Here is a 19813-nt window from a genome sequence, read left to right as displayed (position 1 = left end):
GACCTCTCCCTCATGGTAGTTCTTCTTCCTTGTCTAGCCAGAGGCCAGACAAAGCCACCCTTTACTCGGTTGTTTTCTGGGGAAAATATGGGAAGTATGAAAATAGAAAGTTTGTAAGTCCACTTGATTTGAGCCATTAAAATTTGATCTTTAGGTAGATTTAGCCCATGCCTGTAAAGAAAACTTTGAAAATATATGCCCCACCCAGTGCTTTGGAGGATTCAGGAACCAATGGTTTTTGTTAGAAGCTGGATAAAATCTGGAGCCATGAAGAAAACTCCTCTCTGGGACAGAATGTTAAAGGGAGCCTGAGAGAAGGCCGAAAGGCTTGCTAGGGGACCAGCTGAATCTACTAGTTGAGTGGAAGTGGGAGAAAGGCAGCAATAAAGAGACGGGTTGAGTTTGACCACTGACACCTGTGGACTCGGTTTACAGGAAAAAGGGGAGAAGAGAACGGGTTGACTGGTCTAAAGTTCATGACCTAGCACGAGGGGGCTAGGCTTGCTGAGTATTGGTGAGAGCCTATGGTCTTAAAGACAGAATGACCATATGGGCCCCCTGTGGAGGCGGAGTGAGGCAGCCACACGGAGTTGACCTTGTGGTTAGCAGCCCAGTGCTTGCTTGACAGCACCAGCTCCGGGGACAGTTTTCTGTGCTTCCCATTGGTTCTCAAACCTATCAAGAGACCACCTACACTAGAACAATTTAGTGTGCTTCATAAGAATACAGATTGTTAACTCAATCCTGAGCAGTGAATCTGAATCATTTGGGTCAGAGGTCAGTTAACTAGGACTTGTGGTTGTCCTGTGAACTGAGAACTCCTGCCTCAGGTGCACTGTGAACATTAATAGTCTATATTAAACTATGTCAGTGGATAGATTATATCACCATATTAAAGCTCCCTAAAGTAAGGGGTTATGTCTAGATGATTTTGATTCTCTGATTTATACTGAAAATCATTTCCTTCAGTCAATAACTCATAGGTTTTACTTATAATTTGCATACTTGTCTAAAAATAGGGATTATAAAACTCAGTTATGTAATTCCCTGACAAAGTATATGATTGTTATCTGAAAATATATTCGTATCCCAAAAAGTTACCAGAATATTTTTATCCAAATGATTTTGTATTCTCAAGAAATTTTTGAGGGGAACTGATAGCAACGATGGATGTTTCCACCCCACCTCGGATGGGGGCAAATAATGGAAATGCGGGTGAAGGGGATACAGTGGATGGTGTAAGATATGGAAACAAAAAAGGGAGAAATTCACCTTTTCTGTTTGTAGTGGAGCTGTTATTCTTGTGGGATGGCAAACGGTGTCTACTACCTGTGTTAAATGTCATGCCACTCTGCTTCTGCACCTCCGCGGTCGGCAGCTTATTCCCCACCAGGTGCCACTCCTTTACCAAAGCACCAGGCTGTCTCTCCCCACTCCTCAGGCCCCACACCTCAAATCGGGAAAGAGTACACAGGGGCCTATCAATTGCATTGGTTTATTGTTCTGAAATTGGTTCTTATTGTATGTCCATGTATTAATGTGGAAATAATCTGAACCTCTCAGATTTCTTTGAAATTTGTTTAGTGAAATAATACTTTATTGGGTTTATGTGAAAGTTTACAAAGTAAATTAGGTTCCCAGTTAATATTTTTAATGCAAATTGTTCCATAACATTGGTTATATTTTTCACAAAATATCAACATTTTTGTTATTTCTATTCTGTTTGTTCTTTTTCAATTAATTGAACTTCCTTGCGTCTTCCTACCATCTGATTTTTGCTTTAGGGTAAATGTTTATCATTTGGTTGATTACGTACGGGAGCTCAGCACTCAGGGGTGAGATTGTTTGTTATTAGAGAATGTATTGATTGATGAAACGTGGCCTCCAGGAGTGACTTCTGCTTCAAGGTCAAATGGAGTTCCTTTAGGCGATCAGTCCAATAAAGGAATTTGAATTTTGTTCTTCCTTTTTCTCCCGTTTTATATGACATCTACTTGGATGGAACGGTAGGTCAGTATAAGGCATCATTTAGTTCTGAGCTCAGGATAAATGAAGTGATGGTTCCTGTGGACAATTAGACTGTGGACTAGTTTCTTCTTTGAGTCTTTGGTTTCTTTAATTCTCTGGTGTCTTGAGTTGGATTCTTGGAAGCTTTTAAAGGACAGGTGCTACTCACCAAACTAGGAGGGAGACAATTAACTTCAAGAACTATGTATGTCAATTGACTAAGTTTGTCCCACAGAACTATGGTCCCATAGTTTTTTAAATCGCTTTATTAGGGGCTCATACAACTCTTATCATAATCCACACATACATCAGTTTTGTAAAACACATCTGTATATTCATTGCCCTCATCATTCTCAAAACATGTGATCTCTACTTAAGCTCCTGGCATCAGGTCCTCATTTTCCCCCTCCCTCCCTGCTTCCCCTCCCCCTCCCTCATGAACCCTTGATAATTTATAAATTATTATTTTGTTATATCTTGCCCTGTCCGACGTCTCCCAAGTTCACCCACTTTTCTGTTGTCCATCCCCCAGGGAGGAGGTCACATGTAGATCCTTGTAATCGGTCCCGTAGTTTTTAACTGAACAATTTAACCAAGGATTTGTTCAATTCTGAAAGGTGTGTGGAGATGCCTAGACAATGTCTGTAACAGTGCCTGCGCTTTTTCCTTCTAAATTGTGTTTATGGTTTTGTGGTTCTTGAGAAGACACACAGCAAACCATATACTGTTGGGTTTCTACATGTATGACAGTTTCTACATGTATGAGAGCCTCTACATGTAGAGAAACTGATGACATGCTTCCAGCTGTGGGAGCATTAGCACCCTTCTTTTCTGAGTTGTTCCTTCCTTAGTAATACACACCCACTCCCCTCGAACTTTTCTACTTAATCTTTGTAGTTACTGTTCGCAATGTGATTCCATATAGGTCGTTCTCAAAAGAGCATCATGCTCAAGTTCATGAAGCTCACTACAAGGAGATTTTAAGATGGTGCTCGGGGATACTTTGGTTTCAGTCTTTAAAATTATCTCAGGGCAATGGTTCCAGAGCTTTATCCCTCTTCTTGGCTCCAGAAAGACTAGACTCTAGGAGAGTTTGAAATTCTGCTTGGTTTTTGTTTTGTTTTATTGAGTTGTAGGACAGGATTCTTCTATAAAATCCATGACCAAATTGTGCAGTAATGAGAGGGGGGCACCAGCCCAGTTTCTGGCCTCAAAGGGAGGCAGTTGTTTAGAGAGGTAATTAGCCAGACCCTTCATATCAGCCTACGTCCAGTTCTTTCTCTCCCTCTGTTTCTCTGGGTCAATAGAGCTACATTATCGTGCCTTGGATGACTGCTTGCAAGCTTTAAAGAGTCCAGAGGGTATTCAGTGAAGCGGGAAGTAAATCAGTAGCTCTGCACACTTTACCAGGCAAAATGAACAACAACAACTACTGGGATGTTCCATGAAACCATGTCCCTAAACCTCCAAACTAAGGAACCAAATATCAGTTTTGATTGAATATAAGCAGGGTCAGCAGCTACTCTTATTTAACTTGTTATTGTAAACATACTTCTTGTACAACGTTTGCCAATTCTACTTTTACAGCTATATAAATCATTGACAGCAATTACAATAATTGGGTGTGCAACGTACCCGTAATCAATTCTATTGTTTTATTCAATCCTTCCCCCCTCCTTCCTGCCTCTGGTAGCCACTAGTAAACTTTGGTGTTTATATATTTGCCTTTTCTTTCTTGTAAGTGAAGTCATACAGTATTTATCCTGTAATTGGCTTATTTTGCTCAGCTTAGTTCCTCAAGTTCCACGCATACGTAGCATGTATTAAGACTTCTCCTAAAGGCTGAGTAGTATTCCTGTATGAGGGGGTACAAAAAGTACATCACAGGAAAAAGCTCCTCTGGGCAGACCTTTCGTAGTAGGCTTTTCCCCCTGCTAGGACAGCATCTACTTGTTCTGAGTTAGTGCACCCAGTAGCATCTCTTGGGAAGCTTCTCTCTGATCACAGTGAATTTTTTTCATAAAGCTGTTTTGCTCTAATCTCGTTTTCTTTCCTTTTTTTGTGTGATGGCTGGTTTAAGAGAACAGTGTGTGGCTGTGAAATTTGTTTCCTCCTTGGGGAAAAATGCGGCAGACACTGTTGTGATGTTGCACACAGCTTATACGGAGAGCACTATGGGAAAAACTCGTGTACAAGTGGTTTGCTCGTTTCAAAAAAGGTGAAATGTTGACTGATGACAAACCTTGTTCTGCATGTCCATCAACTTCTGAAAGAGACAAAAATGCCAAATTGTGGGGCATTTGGTGTTCGTTTCACCAGCTCACACTGTTGACTAAGCTTTCTATTTAGAGGTTCTGAAAAGATTGCATAACAGTGTGCAACAAAAAAGGCCTGATTTGTGGCAGATGGGGGATGGGTTTTGCCACCACGATAATGTACCTGCTCATGCAGCCATCTCAGTGCACCAGTTTTTAGCTAAAAGAGCATGCCTCTCTCGCCCCATGCACCTGGCTCACCTGACCTCACTCTGAGGGACTTCTTTTCATTTCCACGAATGAAAAGGGGCATGAAAGGCCAGCAATTTGATGATGTAGAAGAAATGAAGAAAAAACTAAGGAAGTGCTGTCAGCCACCCAAATAGGAGTTTGAAAAGGGTTTCCAAGGAAGGAATGGCAGATTTGTCAAATGTATTAAGTATAATGGAAAGTACTTTGAAAGTGATAGGTGTCTTGTCAAAAAATTAAGTACACAGCTTTGGAAAATTTTTGTTTCTTTATGGGGGTTCTATATATATGCATGCATTTATATGTGTATATATACATACACAGCACGTTCTTGATATAAATCTGTGTGTGTGTGTGTGTGTGTACATACATAACAGAGCTCATACAGCTGTAGAAGTAGGTAAGGACAGTGTGGCTTTAAGTCAGCCAGTCAGATTTTAAACTGGAAGCTTCTCCTGACTTGAGTAGCTTCAGCTTCTATACCACAGGCTGTAGAAGTAGATGAATCTCGGGTCAGCAAATCAGGCTGTGACAGGAGAGAGAAACGAAGTCAAGGTTGGCAGGTCAGATAGCAGGTTGCTGATTGCTCTATGGATCGGCAGCCATTATGGCAGGCCGCTGGTTCAAGTACAAAGAATAAGAGACAGACAAGTCAGATACAGGACTCAGACGCAAAAAAGCCAGCAAGTGTCTCCTCAACCTCCGCTTAAATATGAATTAGGCCCCACTCTGAGTAAACTTCCTCTCAGGTGTATTGGTGCTATTACCTGAGTAAGAGGATTGTACTCCACCTTAATCTGATTAGCTGATCACAGCAGATCCCATTATGGGATACATTGTGTTATACAACATCATAGGGATTACTAGGCCTCAGTTACCAACCCCCTGAGAATTCTGATCTGGTCAAGGTGATACAAAACCTAACTATGACAGTTAGTTCTCTATTTTTGGTTGTTTTCTTTGTCACTAGCTAGAGTTTTGTTATTCTTAATGATTGTTTCAAAGAAACAACTTCTGATTTTATTGGTTCTATTATCTTTCTGTTTTTAATTTTATTTCTGAGTGATCTTTGCTATTTCCCTTTTTCTGGTACATTAAGGCTTCTTTTTGGTCTCCTCTTTCTAGTTTCTAGAATTATCCAGTTAGGCTGTTAATTGGAGATCCCTTCACCCTCTCCTTCCTGTTTATTGCTGTAAGTTTCCCTCTGCACACTGTCTTCTCTGAATATTGTATGTTGTGCTTTCATTTTCATCAGATTTTTAAAATGTGTGATTTCTCTTTTGATATTTACCGTGACCCACTATTAGTTTCATAGTATGTTAATTAATTTCCATATTTTCAGGGTTTTTTCTGTTACTGATTTCTGGTTTCACTCACTTGTGATCAGAGAAAATACTTCATATGATTTCAATTTTTAAAAATTTATCAAGACTTGCTTGGATTTGACTCAATGGCAATGGGGTAGAACAAGATCTCTCAATTTTATCTTAGTCAGTAAAATTGCTGGCATTACCCTTAATGAAGACTCTCTTTAGGATACCTGGTCATTCATTCTCCAGGAGACCTTTTGTTTCTCATCAACCTTTCCTCTTCCACTTCCAGAATTATATTTTTCCTTTCTCCTGAGGCCTGTTTTTGAGCCCATCATTTGCATATTTACTCAGTTTATGAGTGGTGTCATTGACTACTTCATTTCCGTGCAGTTTGTTATTTCTAGCTTCCAGCTACTGGATCTAATAGTTTACACACCCAGATCTGTGCCTAAATTGTGAGTAATATCCACAACAGTATCCCCAACATTCCACTCATGAGGAGGAGTCCAGGGTCCCAGCACGAGCTCCCAGATACAGTCTACCTGGTTCCCAGGGTTGGACCAATCCTCACCACTGGGATCCTGTTTGGCCTCACTTTTCACCGTTTTTCCACCTGCTATTTGCCAAGGGTTCTGCCTCCCTCCCTCCCTCGTTCTTGCTGCGTCCTCTTCTGTGGTGGGAAAGCAATAAAAGGCTGGATCATCTTCACGTGCTGGTGATCTGGTGCTTCACAGCAGATCTCCCAGAATGACCACAGTGTTCTCCTTGCATCTCCATTATTGCCCAACACGTTCACTTCCATGTGTTGCTACATAATACCCAGGCTTTCTTAATCATGCCGTGTTTTTATTTTTAAACTTCCTTGCCCCTTTATCTGAGCGTTCTCTGTTGCTGTTGATGCTTGTTTAGTTCAGTTTACATAAAAGCTCCAGCGGGTCAGTTTTGCTTTGTGTTATGTATGTGTTTTGGTGGTTCCTAAGGCTTAATAAACCAATACTAGGGAGTATCTTACAACATATAAAGAAAGATTAGCATTGAGGGTCTCAGAAACAGACCAAAACTCAACTTCAGAAAAGCTCCCTGCTTGAGCAAATCTCCCAGAATTTGGTGAATTCTTCTGTACTTGCTGAGGATTATTTGAAAACCAGCACATTGTTAGGCTCTCTCTTTTCTGGTGCTTTTGCGTAGTCAATAAAACACAAATAAGCATCTCTCTGCCATTTTATAGTTTCATCCACCATCTATCTCATGTCAGCAAGAATTCTCTTTGTATCATATCTGCTTCTGAATCCAGCTTGAATTTCTGGCAGCTCACCGTTGATGTCCTGTTGTAACCATTTTTGAAATATTTTCATCAAAATTTTACCGGCATGTGTTATCAGTGAAAATTTTATCATTTCCATTCTGTTGCATCACTTCATTTTTCTTTGGAATGGCCAGAAGTATGGATTTCTTCCAGTGGGTTGACCGGGCAGCTGTCTTCCAGATTTCTTGGTGAGTGAGTGTTTCCTGTATTTTGTCAGTTCCCAGAGCCTGGTGTTTCTCTAGTGCCTTTAATGCAGCTTGGGCTTCTTCCTTCAGTACTATTGGTTCTTGGTCCGATGCCACCTCTGGAAATGGTTGAATGTCAACCTATTCTTTTGATACCATAACTCTGTGTATTCTTTCCATCTTTATTTAAATGATTTTATTGGGGGCTCATACAACTCTTATCACAATCCATACATAAATCTATTGTTTCAAGCACATTTTTATGTTTGTTTCCTTCATCAATCTCAAAACATGTTCTTTCTACTTGAGCCTATGGTATCTGCTCCACATGTTTTCCCTCCCTCCCGCCACACCCTCCCTCATGAACACTTGATAATTTAGCACTGTCCAACATCTATCTGCCTTCACTGACTTTTCTCTTGTCCATCCTGCAGGGAGGGGTGTTATATGTAGATTCTTGTTACTGGTTCCCCCTTTTTACCCCATCTTCCTTCTACCCTCCTGGTTTTGCCACTCTCATCACTGGTCCTGAAGGGATTCCCTGTGTTTCCAGTTCCTGTCTGTATCAGTGTATATCCTGTGGGTCTAGCTGGATTTGTAAGGTAGAATTGGAATCATGATAGTGGGGGTGGGGGTTGGGGAGAGGAAGCATTTAAGAACTAGAGGAAAGTTGTATGTTTCATCGTTGACTGGCTCTTCTCCTCCCTGTGACCCTTCTGTAAGGCGTTCCCAATCTGTACTCCGCCTCATTCACAATGATTTGATTTTTTGTTCTTTGATACCTTAAACCTGATCACACAGGCTGCTGTGCTTTTTCCATGTGGGCTTTGTTGTTTCTGAGCTACAGGGCCACTTGTATACCTTCAAGACTTTATGACTTCAGATGCTATATCTTTTGATAGTCGAGCACTATCAGCTTTCTTCACCACATTTGCTTATGCACACATTTTTCTTCAGTGATCATGTCAGGAAGGTGAGCATCATGGAATGCCAATTTAACAGAACAAAATGTTCTTGCATTGAAGGAGTACTTGAGTGGAAGCCCAATGTCCATTTGCTAACTTAATACTAAACCTATAATATGTGCACATAGATCTATTTTCCCATTGTCATATATAAATATATTTACATATGTCCATGCCTGTATTTAGACCTCTGTAAGTGCCCTTTGCCTCCTGGACACCCCCTTACTGAAGGGTTGTGGAAAGTAGATGAGCCAGTCTGGGTTCAGGGTAGCAACGATGAAACATATAACTTTCCTCTAGTTCTTAATGCTTCCTTCCCACAATATCATAATCCCAATCCCACCTTACAAAGCTGGCTAGACCAGAGGATGTACATTGGTACAGATAGAAACTGGAAACACAGGGAATCAAGGGTAGATGACCCCTTCAGGACCAATGGTGAGAGTGGCGATGCCTGGAGGGTAGAAGGAATGTGGGGTGGAAAGGGGGAACCGACTACAAGAATCTACGAATAGCCTCCTCCCTTGGGGATGGACAGCAGAGAAGTGGGCAGGGGGAGATGTCAGACAGTGTAACATATGACATAATAATTTATGAATTATGAAGGATTCATGAGGGAGGGGAAGGAGGCAGGAGGGGCACAAAAGGAGGAGCCAATATTAAGGACTGAAGTAGAAGGCAAATTTTTTGAGAATGATGATGGCAACAAATGTACATATGTGCTTGACACAATGGATGGATGTATAGATTGTGATAAGAATTGTATGAGCTCCCAGTAAAATGATTAAAAAAAAGATTAAGTGACTGGTCACTACACATACACTGGGAATAGGATAAAATTTTCAATAACATTCATTCACAAAGCCAGGACTATACCTTCCAGATTAACATATGTGACAAAAAAGCAAAGAGAGAATACAAACAGTAACTATATGATAGTCCTGGGACACCATTCACAGGGTATTCCCAAAGCAAGAGATCCAGACTGAAATCCAACAAACTCAAATTCCAGAGTATTAAGATAGCAGTCATCTGCATCTTTGGACACTAGAGCACTTTGCCCTAAGTCCAAGGGAGTATGTTTTAAAGCACTTTCTTAAACCTGTTTCAGGCGAATCTAAGGTAAATCCCACTGATTTGGAAAGCCACTAAGGAGCTAATAAGGTCTAGGGGGCTTTATCTTATCAGCTCCTTAGTGACTTTCCAAATCGGATCCTTCTGATGTGGCCCATGGAGGATGTTGTGAGCCTGGAAAGAACAGAGTCTAAAATCCTAGATGACTACAGCATCCAGTCTGGATCACCAAGGACTGGATAGAAACCAGGTCAAAAGTGTCCAGTTAGGAATGTAATACCAGGCGTATTCTCTCCTTGGGTTCTATAAGTACCGTTAAGCATGTTTCCCCCCAGATGGCATCTTGCTCTACCCAGTTTATCCATCAACGAAAGTGTAATTGCCTTTTCCAAGACAGACCCGTCTCCCCCTCATGTCTTGACTTGAGTTTCCAGGATGGTTTGCTAATCACTCTCGTAGGAGTATCTATTGAATTTGGGTGACCGTAGGACAATGTTGTATGGCAGCAACTGATTGGTCGTCTCCCTCCTTCCTCCCTTCCCATCTTGAGAAATTGATCCCAGTGGAGGGGACGTGTCTTCCGTTGAAGTGGTTTGTAAGATGCAAATGTAAAGAGGGCAATATATAGTGCACGGGTACTATACTGGCTCACTACCTTGTTTGGGAGGCCAGATTTCATGACAAAAAGATGATTACATGACCCAAGAGCAGAATTCTGCCTTTATCTTGGTGTTTATCCTTATAGTAGTGTGCCAGTCTTTTTGTGATTGACTAACTTTACGAAGCATAATCATTTCCAGGCCCATCTATGTAATGGGGTGTTTCATGGTTTCATCACTGTTTTTCAGGGGCACATAATTTCAATGTGTACCAGAGTTTCTTCCTCCATTCTTTTACTGATGGGCATTTGGGCTCTTTCCAGCCTCTTGCTATTGTGAACAGTGCTACGGTGAATGTAGGAGAACACATGTCTGGGGTCTGTCTCTTACTTCTTTGGGGTATATGACAAGCAGAGGTGTTGCTGGGTCTAATGCTACTTGCTTCAGGTAGTCTCATAGCGTTCCCCACTGGTTGTAAATGTTTACAAGACTACCAGCCATGTATAAGAGTTCCAAATGCTCCACGCCCTCTCTAGCATTTGTCATTCTCTGTTGTGTGTTTCAATTGCTATTGTGAGGAGTGTACGGTAATAACTCATTGTTGTTTTGATTTGCATTTCCTGGGTGGCTAGGAAATGGTGAGCATATCTTCATGTATGTGTTAGTCATTCACAAGCCAGCTTTGGTGAATGTCTATTTTATGTCCTTTGCCCACCTTTCAATTGGACTAATTTTTTTCTTAGAAAAATTCCATAGATTTTGGTAACAAGTCTCTCGTTAGTTGTGTCATTGTTACCCCACCACCCCAATCTGTGAGTTCTCATTTTACTATTTTGATGAAATTTTTTGAGGTGCATAAGTGTTTTATTTTAGTAGGTCCCAGGCATCTGTGTTGTCTTTTGCTCTGTGTGCTTCCTTTATTAGATTTGCTAGTCCATGTATGCCCTGCAATAGACCCCTTAAGTTTCTAATTGATGATCCTGATAGTTCTGGGGTTTACATTTAGGTCTGTAATCCAGTTTAAGTTTGTTTTTGTACATGGAGTGAGGTATGGGTCCTGTTTCATTCTTCTGCAGATGGAGATCCAAGTTTTCACCCACTTTCCTGTTGCCCATCCTCCAGGGAGGAGGTTATATGTAGATCACTGAGGGGTCTACGGGGCCATCCCCAATCAAAGCCAAACTGACAACCCCGCCTCCATTTCCCCTAGAAGTATGCGCTACAGAGGACAACACTTAGCCTACAGGTTGGGGAGAGGGGCTGGCCCGCCATGCCCATATGGAAGTGTAAACCCAAAGGAAAAAGGGAGTGAGGGTTTAGACTGGATACTGGCACACCAAGTCCTGAGGAGGACGGCCCTGCATGCTGCTGCTAAGGCACAGAGAGGACTGTAGGGCTGACAACAGCTTGAGACATGGTGTCCCCTCACTGGAACATATTGTGAATGAGGACAATACTCGGGACACCCAGCAGGGAGTGAGTCGGGCCTGACCATCCCCACAATGGGATGAACCAGGAAGGAAACAGAACAGATCAGCAATGGGAGCATTGCCAAGCCACGAAGCCCTTGAAGTGTCCCCACAATAGATTTCAGGCTAGGAGGGGCAGTTCTCAGAACCCCTCTAGACTGGTGGGGAGATAATCATAAAGGTCAGCAGACAGATTTGGAATTTTGTATGTGTTTTCAGGGGGGTTTTCTAGGTTTCCCCCCTTTTTTTGTTTTCCCTTTTTATTCAGTCTTTTGTTTTCTTTTTGCTTTGTCTCTTTTATTGCTTTGCCTACCAATATAAGATAGGTTTGGGAAGAAAGCCCAAGGAGAAAGTAAAGGGACCGGCATTTCTGGAGGCACTTGGGAGAGGAGACAGTGGGAGGAAAGGAGTGGTGAGCAAACGATGCCATAGACAGGAAACAACTAGGGAATTAAAAGGAACAACAAGGAGGACATAGAGATCCTGGTGGTGGTGGTGGAGCAACGGCAATCTAGCTGAGAGAAGAAGGGCACGCATGATGTTGGGAAAGGAGGAAGGTAAAAAGAAAACAGGAACGATCTAGGAAGCAAATCTAAGGATACAGGAATAAACATAGGTGTGCACTTATGAAAATATATTAATAAAAATCGAGGTATTGGCCTATGTACATATATTTACATAGCGATAAATTAAGGAAGTGGATGGACTTTGGGCCTCTGCTTAAGCCCTCCCTCAACACAAGAACACTTTGTTCTAACAACCCAGCATTCAGTGATGCTCACCCTCCCAGCATAATAGCTGAAGGCAAAATGAATGCATAAGCAAATGAGGTAAAGAAAGCTGATGATGCCCAGCTATAAAAAGATAAAACATCTGGGTTCTTAAAAAACTGATGGTAAACTTGCAGCCATCTAGCAAAGAAGCAACAAATCCCATATGAAAGGGCCCTAGCCTGTAAGATCATGAGGTGTTGACAGAATCAGGTAGGCACCAGAAGACTGCAAACAAACAAAAACCCCCATATTGTTTAGGATAAAGGGGTTGGAGCAGAGCCCCAAAACCCATCTGTAGACGGGAGGACATACCCTCACAGAAGGGTCACAACAAAAGGATGAGGCAACCAGAGCACAGTATAACACTAATGAAATGTACAACATACCTCTGTATCTTTAAGGCTTCCTCACCCCCCTCTATCATGATCCCAGTTCTGCCAATCAGTTGTGCGTAGGCAAGAGCATGTATACAGGTACAGATAAAGGATCATGACACACAGAATCAAGGTCAGACCAACCTCTCAGGAACAGAAACCGAAGGGTACCAGGAGGGTAGATGGAAGGTAGGGGTAGAAAGGGGAAACGGATCACAATGATTGCTGTATAATACTGCTCCCCAGGGGGGTAAACAACATAAATGTGGTGAAGGGACACAGCACTCAGTATAAGATAGGAAATCAAGGGGTCACGAGAGTGGGAGTGTAGGAAAAGAGAAGAATTGAACCAAGAGTTCAAAAAGAAAGTAACTGTTTAGAAAATGATGGCAACAAATGATAGTGGTATAAATGAGCTTGATACAATTGATGTCATGGACTGTTAGAAGAGCTGTGAGGTAGTTAGTTTGCTGTGACAAGCTGGCCGATAAACACATGTGGGGCGAATTGAAAGGGAGAGGGATAAGTGGTTCAGGGATCCACGCCTTTCTAATGCTGGGGTGCCTTGCTTTATGATGGTCAGATCCGGATGCAGCTCCCTTAGCCAGTTCCCTGCTTTAGCTCCCAAGAATAATTTCCTGAAAGACATCCCTGAGGAGAAGCCACATGGACCTAGTAGACACGATGCCGGTGCAGAGATGCTTACACATTCACTGAATCGGCTTTCCTCCTCCAGTCAACATCATGGTGTCTGGTTTGTGAGATGGAGGAGGACTTTGTGGTTTGATACTGGATAAAGGGGTTGAGGGATTAATTTTGGACTTGTGGGTTTTGGCAGGACAGGTTTGGGATTTTTGCTTGATGCACACTATATATAAACTATATAAAGCACTTTATATAAACTATATAAAACTCTCCCTTAGACATGAGTTTCACTGTAGTTCTTTCCCTAAAGTACCCTGACTAACACATTGTGGTACCTTAGCAGTGGTGTACTGGAGAAACTAGCCATAAGATGGAGAGTAGATGTTTGTCTGACCTCTCCCTCATGGTAGTTTTCCTTCTCTGTCTAGCCAGTGGTCAGACAAAGCCACCCTATATTCAATAGATTACTGGGGAAACTATGGGAAGTATGAGAGCAGAAAGTTTGTAAGCCCACTTGCTTTGAGCCAACAAAATTTGATCTTTACATGGGCTTAGGAAACACCTTAGAAGACAGCTATGCAGAGAATTGATTTATATGCGAAACAGTGCTTTCCTGTACTCAGGAACCACAAGTCTTTGCCAACACTAAAAAAATCTGGGAGTACAAAGAAAATACCTCCCAGGGAATGGGTGTAAAAGGGAGCTTATGAGCAGGCTGACGGTTTGCAAGGTGACCACGTGAATCTACTTGCTCAGTAGAAGTTGGAGAAATGTAGTAATAAAAACACTAATTGAGTTTGGCCTCTGACACTTGTGTATTTGGTTTACAGGAGAAATGGAGAATATGAGAGTGAATCAACAAAAATTCATGATCTAGCATGAGTAACCCAAGCTTCTTGAATATTGGAGAGAGCTCATGGTCTACAAGCAAGGTGATCGGTGGACACCGTAGAGCTGAGGAAGGCATGGGTTGACCAGAACCCTAACAGATGGCGGATTTTCGAGGCTGTGAACTGGTGTGGATCATGGCTGACTTTATGAATGGCTTCTTCGGTTTTGACTTTGTTGATGGACGCAAAATTCAATAGGTTCCTATTGGAATGAAGATTTATTCAGGTCGAAAATGATTTTTTCCTCTGAGAAAAGGTTTGATCTAAGAGGGCCGTAGATTAAGCAAACAGCGAAAATATGAGGTACAAGTGCACGGAGTAGATGGCTTAAAAACATTCCAGAGGGAGGAACATAATCAGAGGCTTATAGAATTAAGTTATTGGTGTCACGTAATTTCAATTCTGAATGGGTGCCAGGATGGCAAGTTTGGATATAGTTCGTGGATTGTGCCAACCTGGGCGATACACACGTGCGGTTAAATGAAGGGCGGAGGGATCAATGGCTCCTTGAGCATTGCCATTCTAGTTGGGTCTCTTCATTTCTGAATGTGGGAGCAGGGTGCAGCTGCCTCAGCTTCTTACCTGCTTTAGCTGTCAAGGCTCCTTTCCGGCAAGACGTCCCTGAGCCGAAGACACATGGACCTACCCAGAGGAAGGCCGGGCTGTTGGAGTAGCCGTGCAGATATGCTGACATATCCAATGCCCACGCTGCTCTGCTTACACATTCAATGCCTCAGCTCTCCTCCCTCAGCCAGCAACATATCGTCTGTTTTGAAAGATGGAGGAGGACATTGCAATTGGTGTTGGACATGTGGGTTAATGGGTTATTGTCGGACTTGTGGGTTTGGACCACACTGCTTTCGGATGTCTGCTTGATGAACACTTAACCTTGATATATGAGTCTCACTTAGACATGAGTTTCTGTGCCCCTGTTTCTCTACGAGAGCCAGAGTCACAAATAGGATACCTAGCAGTGCGGCAATGGAAAAACTCATCTTAAGATGGAGAGTAGCTATTTGTTTGACCTTGCCCTCATGGTAATTCTTCTTCTTTGTCTATGTAGAGGTCAGACAAAGCTACCCTTTAGTCGGTTGTTTTCTGGGGAAAATATGGGAAGTAGGAAAAATGAAAGTTTGTAAGCCCACATGCATAGAGCCACCAAAATTGGGTGATCTTTAGCTGGGTTAAGCTACCTCTGGGAAGACTGCTGTGCAGTGAATTAGATGCCCACCAGTGCTTTCGTGTACTCAGGAACCATAAGCCTTTGCCAGAAGTTAAAATGAAATCTGAGGGTAGGGAGAAAACATCTCCCTGGACTGTGTGTTAAAGAGAGCCTGTGAGCAGGCGGAATTGCTAGCTGGGTGACCATATGGATCTTCATATGGAGTGGAGGTCGGAGAACTGCAGCAATAAAAGGACTGCTTGTGTATGGGCCCAGATACCTGTGGATTTGGTTTACCTGAAAAGGAGAAAAAGAGGGTGATTTGACTAAAGTTCACCACGTCGCATCAGGAGCCCAGGCTTGTTGAACATTAGCGAGAGCCCATGGTCTACAAGCAAGGAGACCGGTGGACACCCCGTGGAGGCTGAGTGAGGTAGCTGGCACGGGTCGACCAGAAGCCCACTATAGGGCGATTTTGGAGACAGTGAACTGGTGCCTAAGAGTGCTGACTTTATGCACGGCCTGTCCGGCTTTGATTTTGCCGATGGACACAGACTTTGAAAGGTTCCTATTGGAATGAAGATTTCTTCATAGCGAGCAATGATTGTTTCCTCTGAGCACTGGTTTTATATTAGTGGGCCATAGATAAAGTGGATAGCTAAAATTTGGCGTATAAAGACACAGAGTAGTTGGCTTACAAACTTTCCGAGTGGGGGAACATTCCATAAGTTTTAGAATTAAGGTCTGATGTAACTTAATTCCATGTTGGGTTTAAAGAATTTGAAACGGGTGCCTGGTTCGCAAATGTGAATTTAGTTCGTGGATTGTGCCAACCTGGGCGATACACACGTGCGGTTAAATGAAGGGCGGAGTGATCAATGGCTCCTTGATCATTGCCATTCTAGTTGGGTCTCTTCATTTCTGAATGTGGGAGCAGGGTGCAGCTGACTCAGCTTGTTCCCTGCTTTAGCTGTCAAGGCTCCTTTCTGGCAAGACGTCCCAGAGCCGAAGACACATGGACCTACCAAGAGGAAACCCGGGCTGCTGGAGTAGCCATGCAGAGATATGCTGACATATCCACTGCCTAGGCTGCTCTGCTTACACATTCACTGCCTGGGCTCTCCTCCTTCAGCCAGCAACATGTCCAATGTTTTGAAAGATGGAGGAGGACATTGCAATTGGTGTTGGACATGTGGGTTAATGGGTTATTGTCGGACTTGTGGGTTTGGACCACACTGCTTTCGGATGTCTGCTTGATGAACACTTAACCTTGATATATGAGTCTCACTTAGACATCAGTTTCTGTGCCCCTGTTTCTCTACGAGAGCCAGAGTCACAAATAGTATACCTAGCAGTGGGGCAATGGAAAAACTCATCTTAAGATGGAGAGTAGCTATTTGTTTGACCTTGCCTCATGGTAATTCTACTTCCTTGTCTATCCAGAAGTCAGACAAAGCTACCCTGTACTCGGTTGTTTTCTGGGGAAACTATGGAAAGGTGGAATAATGAAAGTTTGTAAGCCCACTTGCTTTGAACCACTAAAATGGGGTTATCTTTAGATGGGTTTAGACCACCTCTGGGTAGACAGCTATGCAGTGAAATAGATGCCCACCAGTGTTTTCTTGAACTCAGGAACCATAAGCCTTTGCCAGAAGTTAAAAAAACATCTGGGAGTAGAGAGAAAACATCTCGCAGGGACTGTGTGTTAAAGAGAGACTGTGAGCAGGCTGAATTGCTTTCTGGGTGACCTCGGGGATCTACATATGGAGTGGAGGTCGGAGAAATGCAGCAATAAAAGGACTGCTTGCGTATGGGCACGGATACCTGTGGATTTGGTTTACCTGAAAAGGAGAACACGAGGGTGACTCGAGTAAAGTTCACCATGTGCATCAGGACCCCAGGCTTGTTGAATAGAGCGAGAGCCCATGGTCTACAAGCAAGGTGACCGGTGGATACCCCATGAAGGCTGAGCGAGGTCCCCGGTACGGGTCGACAAGAAGCACACCAGAGGACGATATTGGAGACTGTGAACTGGTGCCTAAGAGTGCTGACTTTATGCACGGCGTGTCCGGCTTTGATTTTGCCGATGGACACAGACTTTGAATGGTTCCTATTGGAATGAAGATTTCTTCATGGCGAGCAATGAAATTTCCTCTGAGCACTTGTTTTATATTTTGGGCCATAGATAAAGTGAATAGCTAAAATTTGGCGTATGATGGCACAGAGTAGTTGGCTTACAATCTTTCTGAGTGGGGAAACATTCCATAAGTTTTAGAATTAAGGTCCTGGTGTTACTTAATTCCATGTTGTGGTTAAAGAATTTTGAACGGGTGTCAGGTTCGCAAATGTGGATTTAGTTCGTGGATTGTGCCCACCTGGGCGATACACACGTGCGGTTAAATCAAGGGGGGAGGGATCAATGGCTCCTTGAGCATTGCCATTCTTGTTGGGTCTCTTCATTTCTGAACATGGGAGCAGGGTGCAGCTGCCTCACCTTGTTCCCTGCTTTAGCTGACAAGGCTCCTTTCCGGCATGACGTCCCTGAGCCGAAGACACATGGACCTACTCAGAGGAAGCCCGGGCTGTTGGAGTAGCCGTGTAGAGATATGCTGACATATCCACTGCCCACGCTCTTCTGCTTACACATTCACTGCCTCGTCTCTCCTCCTTCAGCCAGCAACATGTCATCTGTTTTGAAAGATGGAGGAGGACACTGCAATTGTTGTTAGACATGTGGGTTAATGGGTTAATGTCGGACTTGGGGGTTTGGACCACACTGCTTTCGGATGTCTGCTTGATGAACACTTAACCTTGATATATGAGTCTCACTTAGACATGAGTTTCTGTGCCCCTGTTTCTCTACGAGAGCCAGAGTCACAAATAGGATACCTAGCAGTGGGGCAATGGAAAAACTCATCTTAAGATGGAGAGTAACTATATGTTTGACCTTGCCGTCATGGTAATTCTTCTTCCTTGTCGATCCAGAGGTCAGACAAAGCCACCCTGTACTCGGTTGTTTTCTGGGGAAACTAGGGTAAGGGGGAAAAATGAAAGTTTGTAAGCCCATTTGCTTGAGCCACCAAAATGGGGTGATCTTTAGCTGGGTTTTGACCACCTCTGGGAAGACAGGTATGCAGTGAAATAGATGCCCACCAGTTCTTTGGTGTACTCAGGAATCATAAGACTTGGCCAGAAGTAAAAAAAAAAATCTGGGAGTAGGGAGAAAACATCTCCCTGGGAGTGTGTGTTAAAGAGAGCCTGTGAGCAGGCTGAATTGCTTGCTGGGTGTCCACGTGGATCTACATATGGTGTGGAAGTCGGAGAAATGCAGCAGTAACAGGATTGCTTGCGTATGGGCACGGATACCTGTGGATTTGTTTACCTGTAAAGGGGAACACAAGGGTGACTCGAGGAATGTTCACCACGTCGCATCAGGAGCCCAACTTGTTGAATAGTGGTGAGAGGCCATGGTCTACAAGCAAGGTGACCGGTGGACACCCCGTGGAGGCTGAGTGAGGTAGCCGGCACCGGTCGTCCAGAAGCCCACCAGAGGGCGATATTGGAGACTGTGAACTGGTGCCTAAGAGGGCTGACTTTATGCACGGCCTGTCCGGCTTTGATTTTGCCGATGGACACAGACTGTGAAAGGTTCCTATTAGAATCAAGATTTCTTCATGGCGAGCAATGATTGTTTCCTCTGAGCACTGGTTTTATATTAGTGGGCCATACATAAAGTGAATAGCTAAAATTAGGGGTATAAAGGCACAGAGCAGTTGGCTTACAAACTTTCTGAGTGGGGGAACATTCCATAAGGCTTTGAATTAAGGTCCTGATGTTACTTAATTCCATGTTGGGGTTAAAGAATTTTGAACGGGTGCCAGGTTCACAAATGTGGATTTAGTTCGTGGATTGTGCCAACCTGGGTGATACACACGTGCAGTTAAATGAAGGGCGGAGAGATCAATGGCTCCTTGAGCATTGCCATTCTAGTTGGGTCTCTTTATTTCTGAACGTGGGAGCAGCGTGCAGCTGCCTCAGCTTGTTCCCTGCTTTAGCTGTCAAGGCTCCTTTCCGGCAAGACGTCCCTGAGCCGAAGACACATGTACTTACCCAATGGAAGCCCGGGTTGTTGGAGTAGCCGTGCAGAGATATGCTGATATATCCACAGACCACGCGGCTCTGCTTACACATTCACTGTCTCGGCCCCCCTCCTTCACCCTGCAACATGTCGTCTGTTTTGAAAGATGGAGGAGGACATTGCAATTGGTTTCGACATGTGGGTTAATGGGTTAATGTCGGACTTGTGGGTTTGGACCACACTGCTTTCAGATGTCTGCTTGATGAACACTTAACCTTTATATATGAGTCTCACTTAGACATGAGTTTCTGTGCCCCTGTTTCTCTACGAGAGCCAGAGTCACAAATAGGATACCTAGCAGTGGGACAATGGAAAAACTCATCTTAAGATGGAGAGTAGCTATTTGTTTGACTTTGCCCTCATGGTAATTCTTCTTCCTTGTCTATCCAGAGGTCAGACAAAGCCACCC

At 43.3% G+C, this 19813-nt stretch overlaps 1 protein-coding gene across 1 annotated transcript in view; it reads left to right on the top strand.

The window, feature by feature from the left end:
- The window catches only part of LOC142436622 (thyrotropin-releasing hormone-degrading ectoenzyme-like), a 114559-nt gene extending 99975 nt beyond the window's left edge, over positions 1-14584 (top strand). The window contains exon 7 of the mRNA XM_075540161.1: positions 14045-14584. Coding sequence (XP_075396276.1) covers positions 14045-14096 — 52 coding nt within the window. The 3' untranslated portion in view covers positions 14097-14584. The remainder of the gene's footprint in view (positions 1-14044) is intronic.
- The last annotated feature ends 5229 nt before the right edge of the window (positions 14585-19813 follow it).

This window comes from Tenrec ecaudatus, unplaced genomic scaffold (assembly GCF_050624435.1).
Source record: "Tenrec ecaudatus isolate mTenEca1 unplaced genomic scaffold, mTenEca1.hap1 Scaffold_485, whole genome shotgun sequence".
In the NCBI taxonomy this organism is placed as follows: Eukaryota; Metazoa; Chordata; class Mammalia; order Afrosoricida; family Tenrecidae; genus Tenrec; species Tenrec ecaudatus.
Note: the sequence above shows the minus strand (reverse complement) of the source record. Positions and strands in the feature narration are given on the sequence as shown.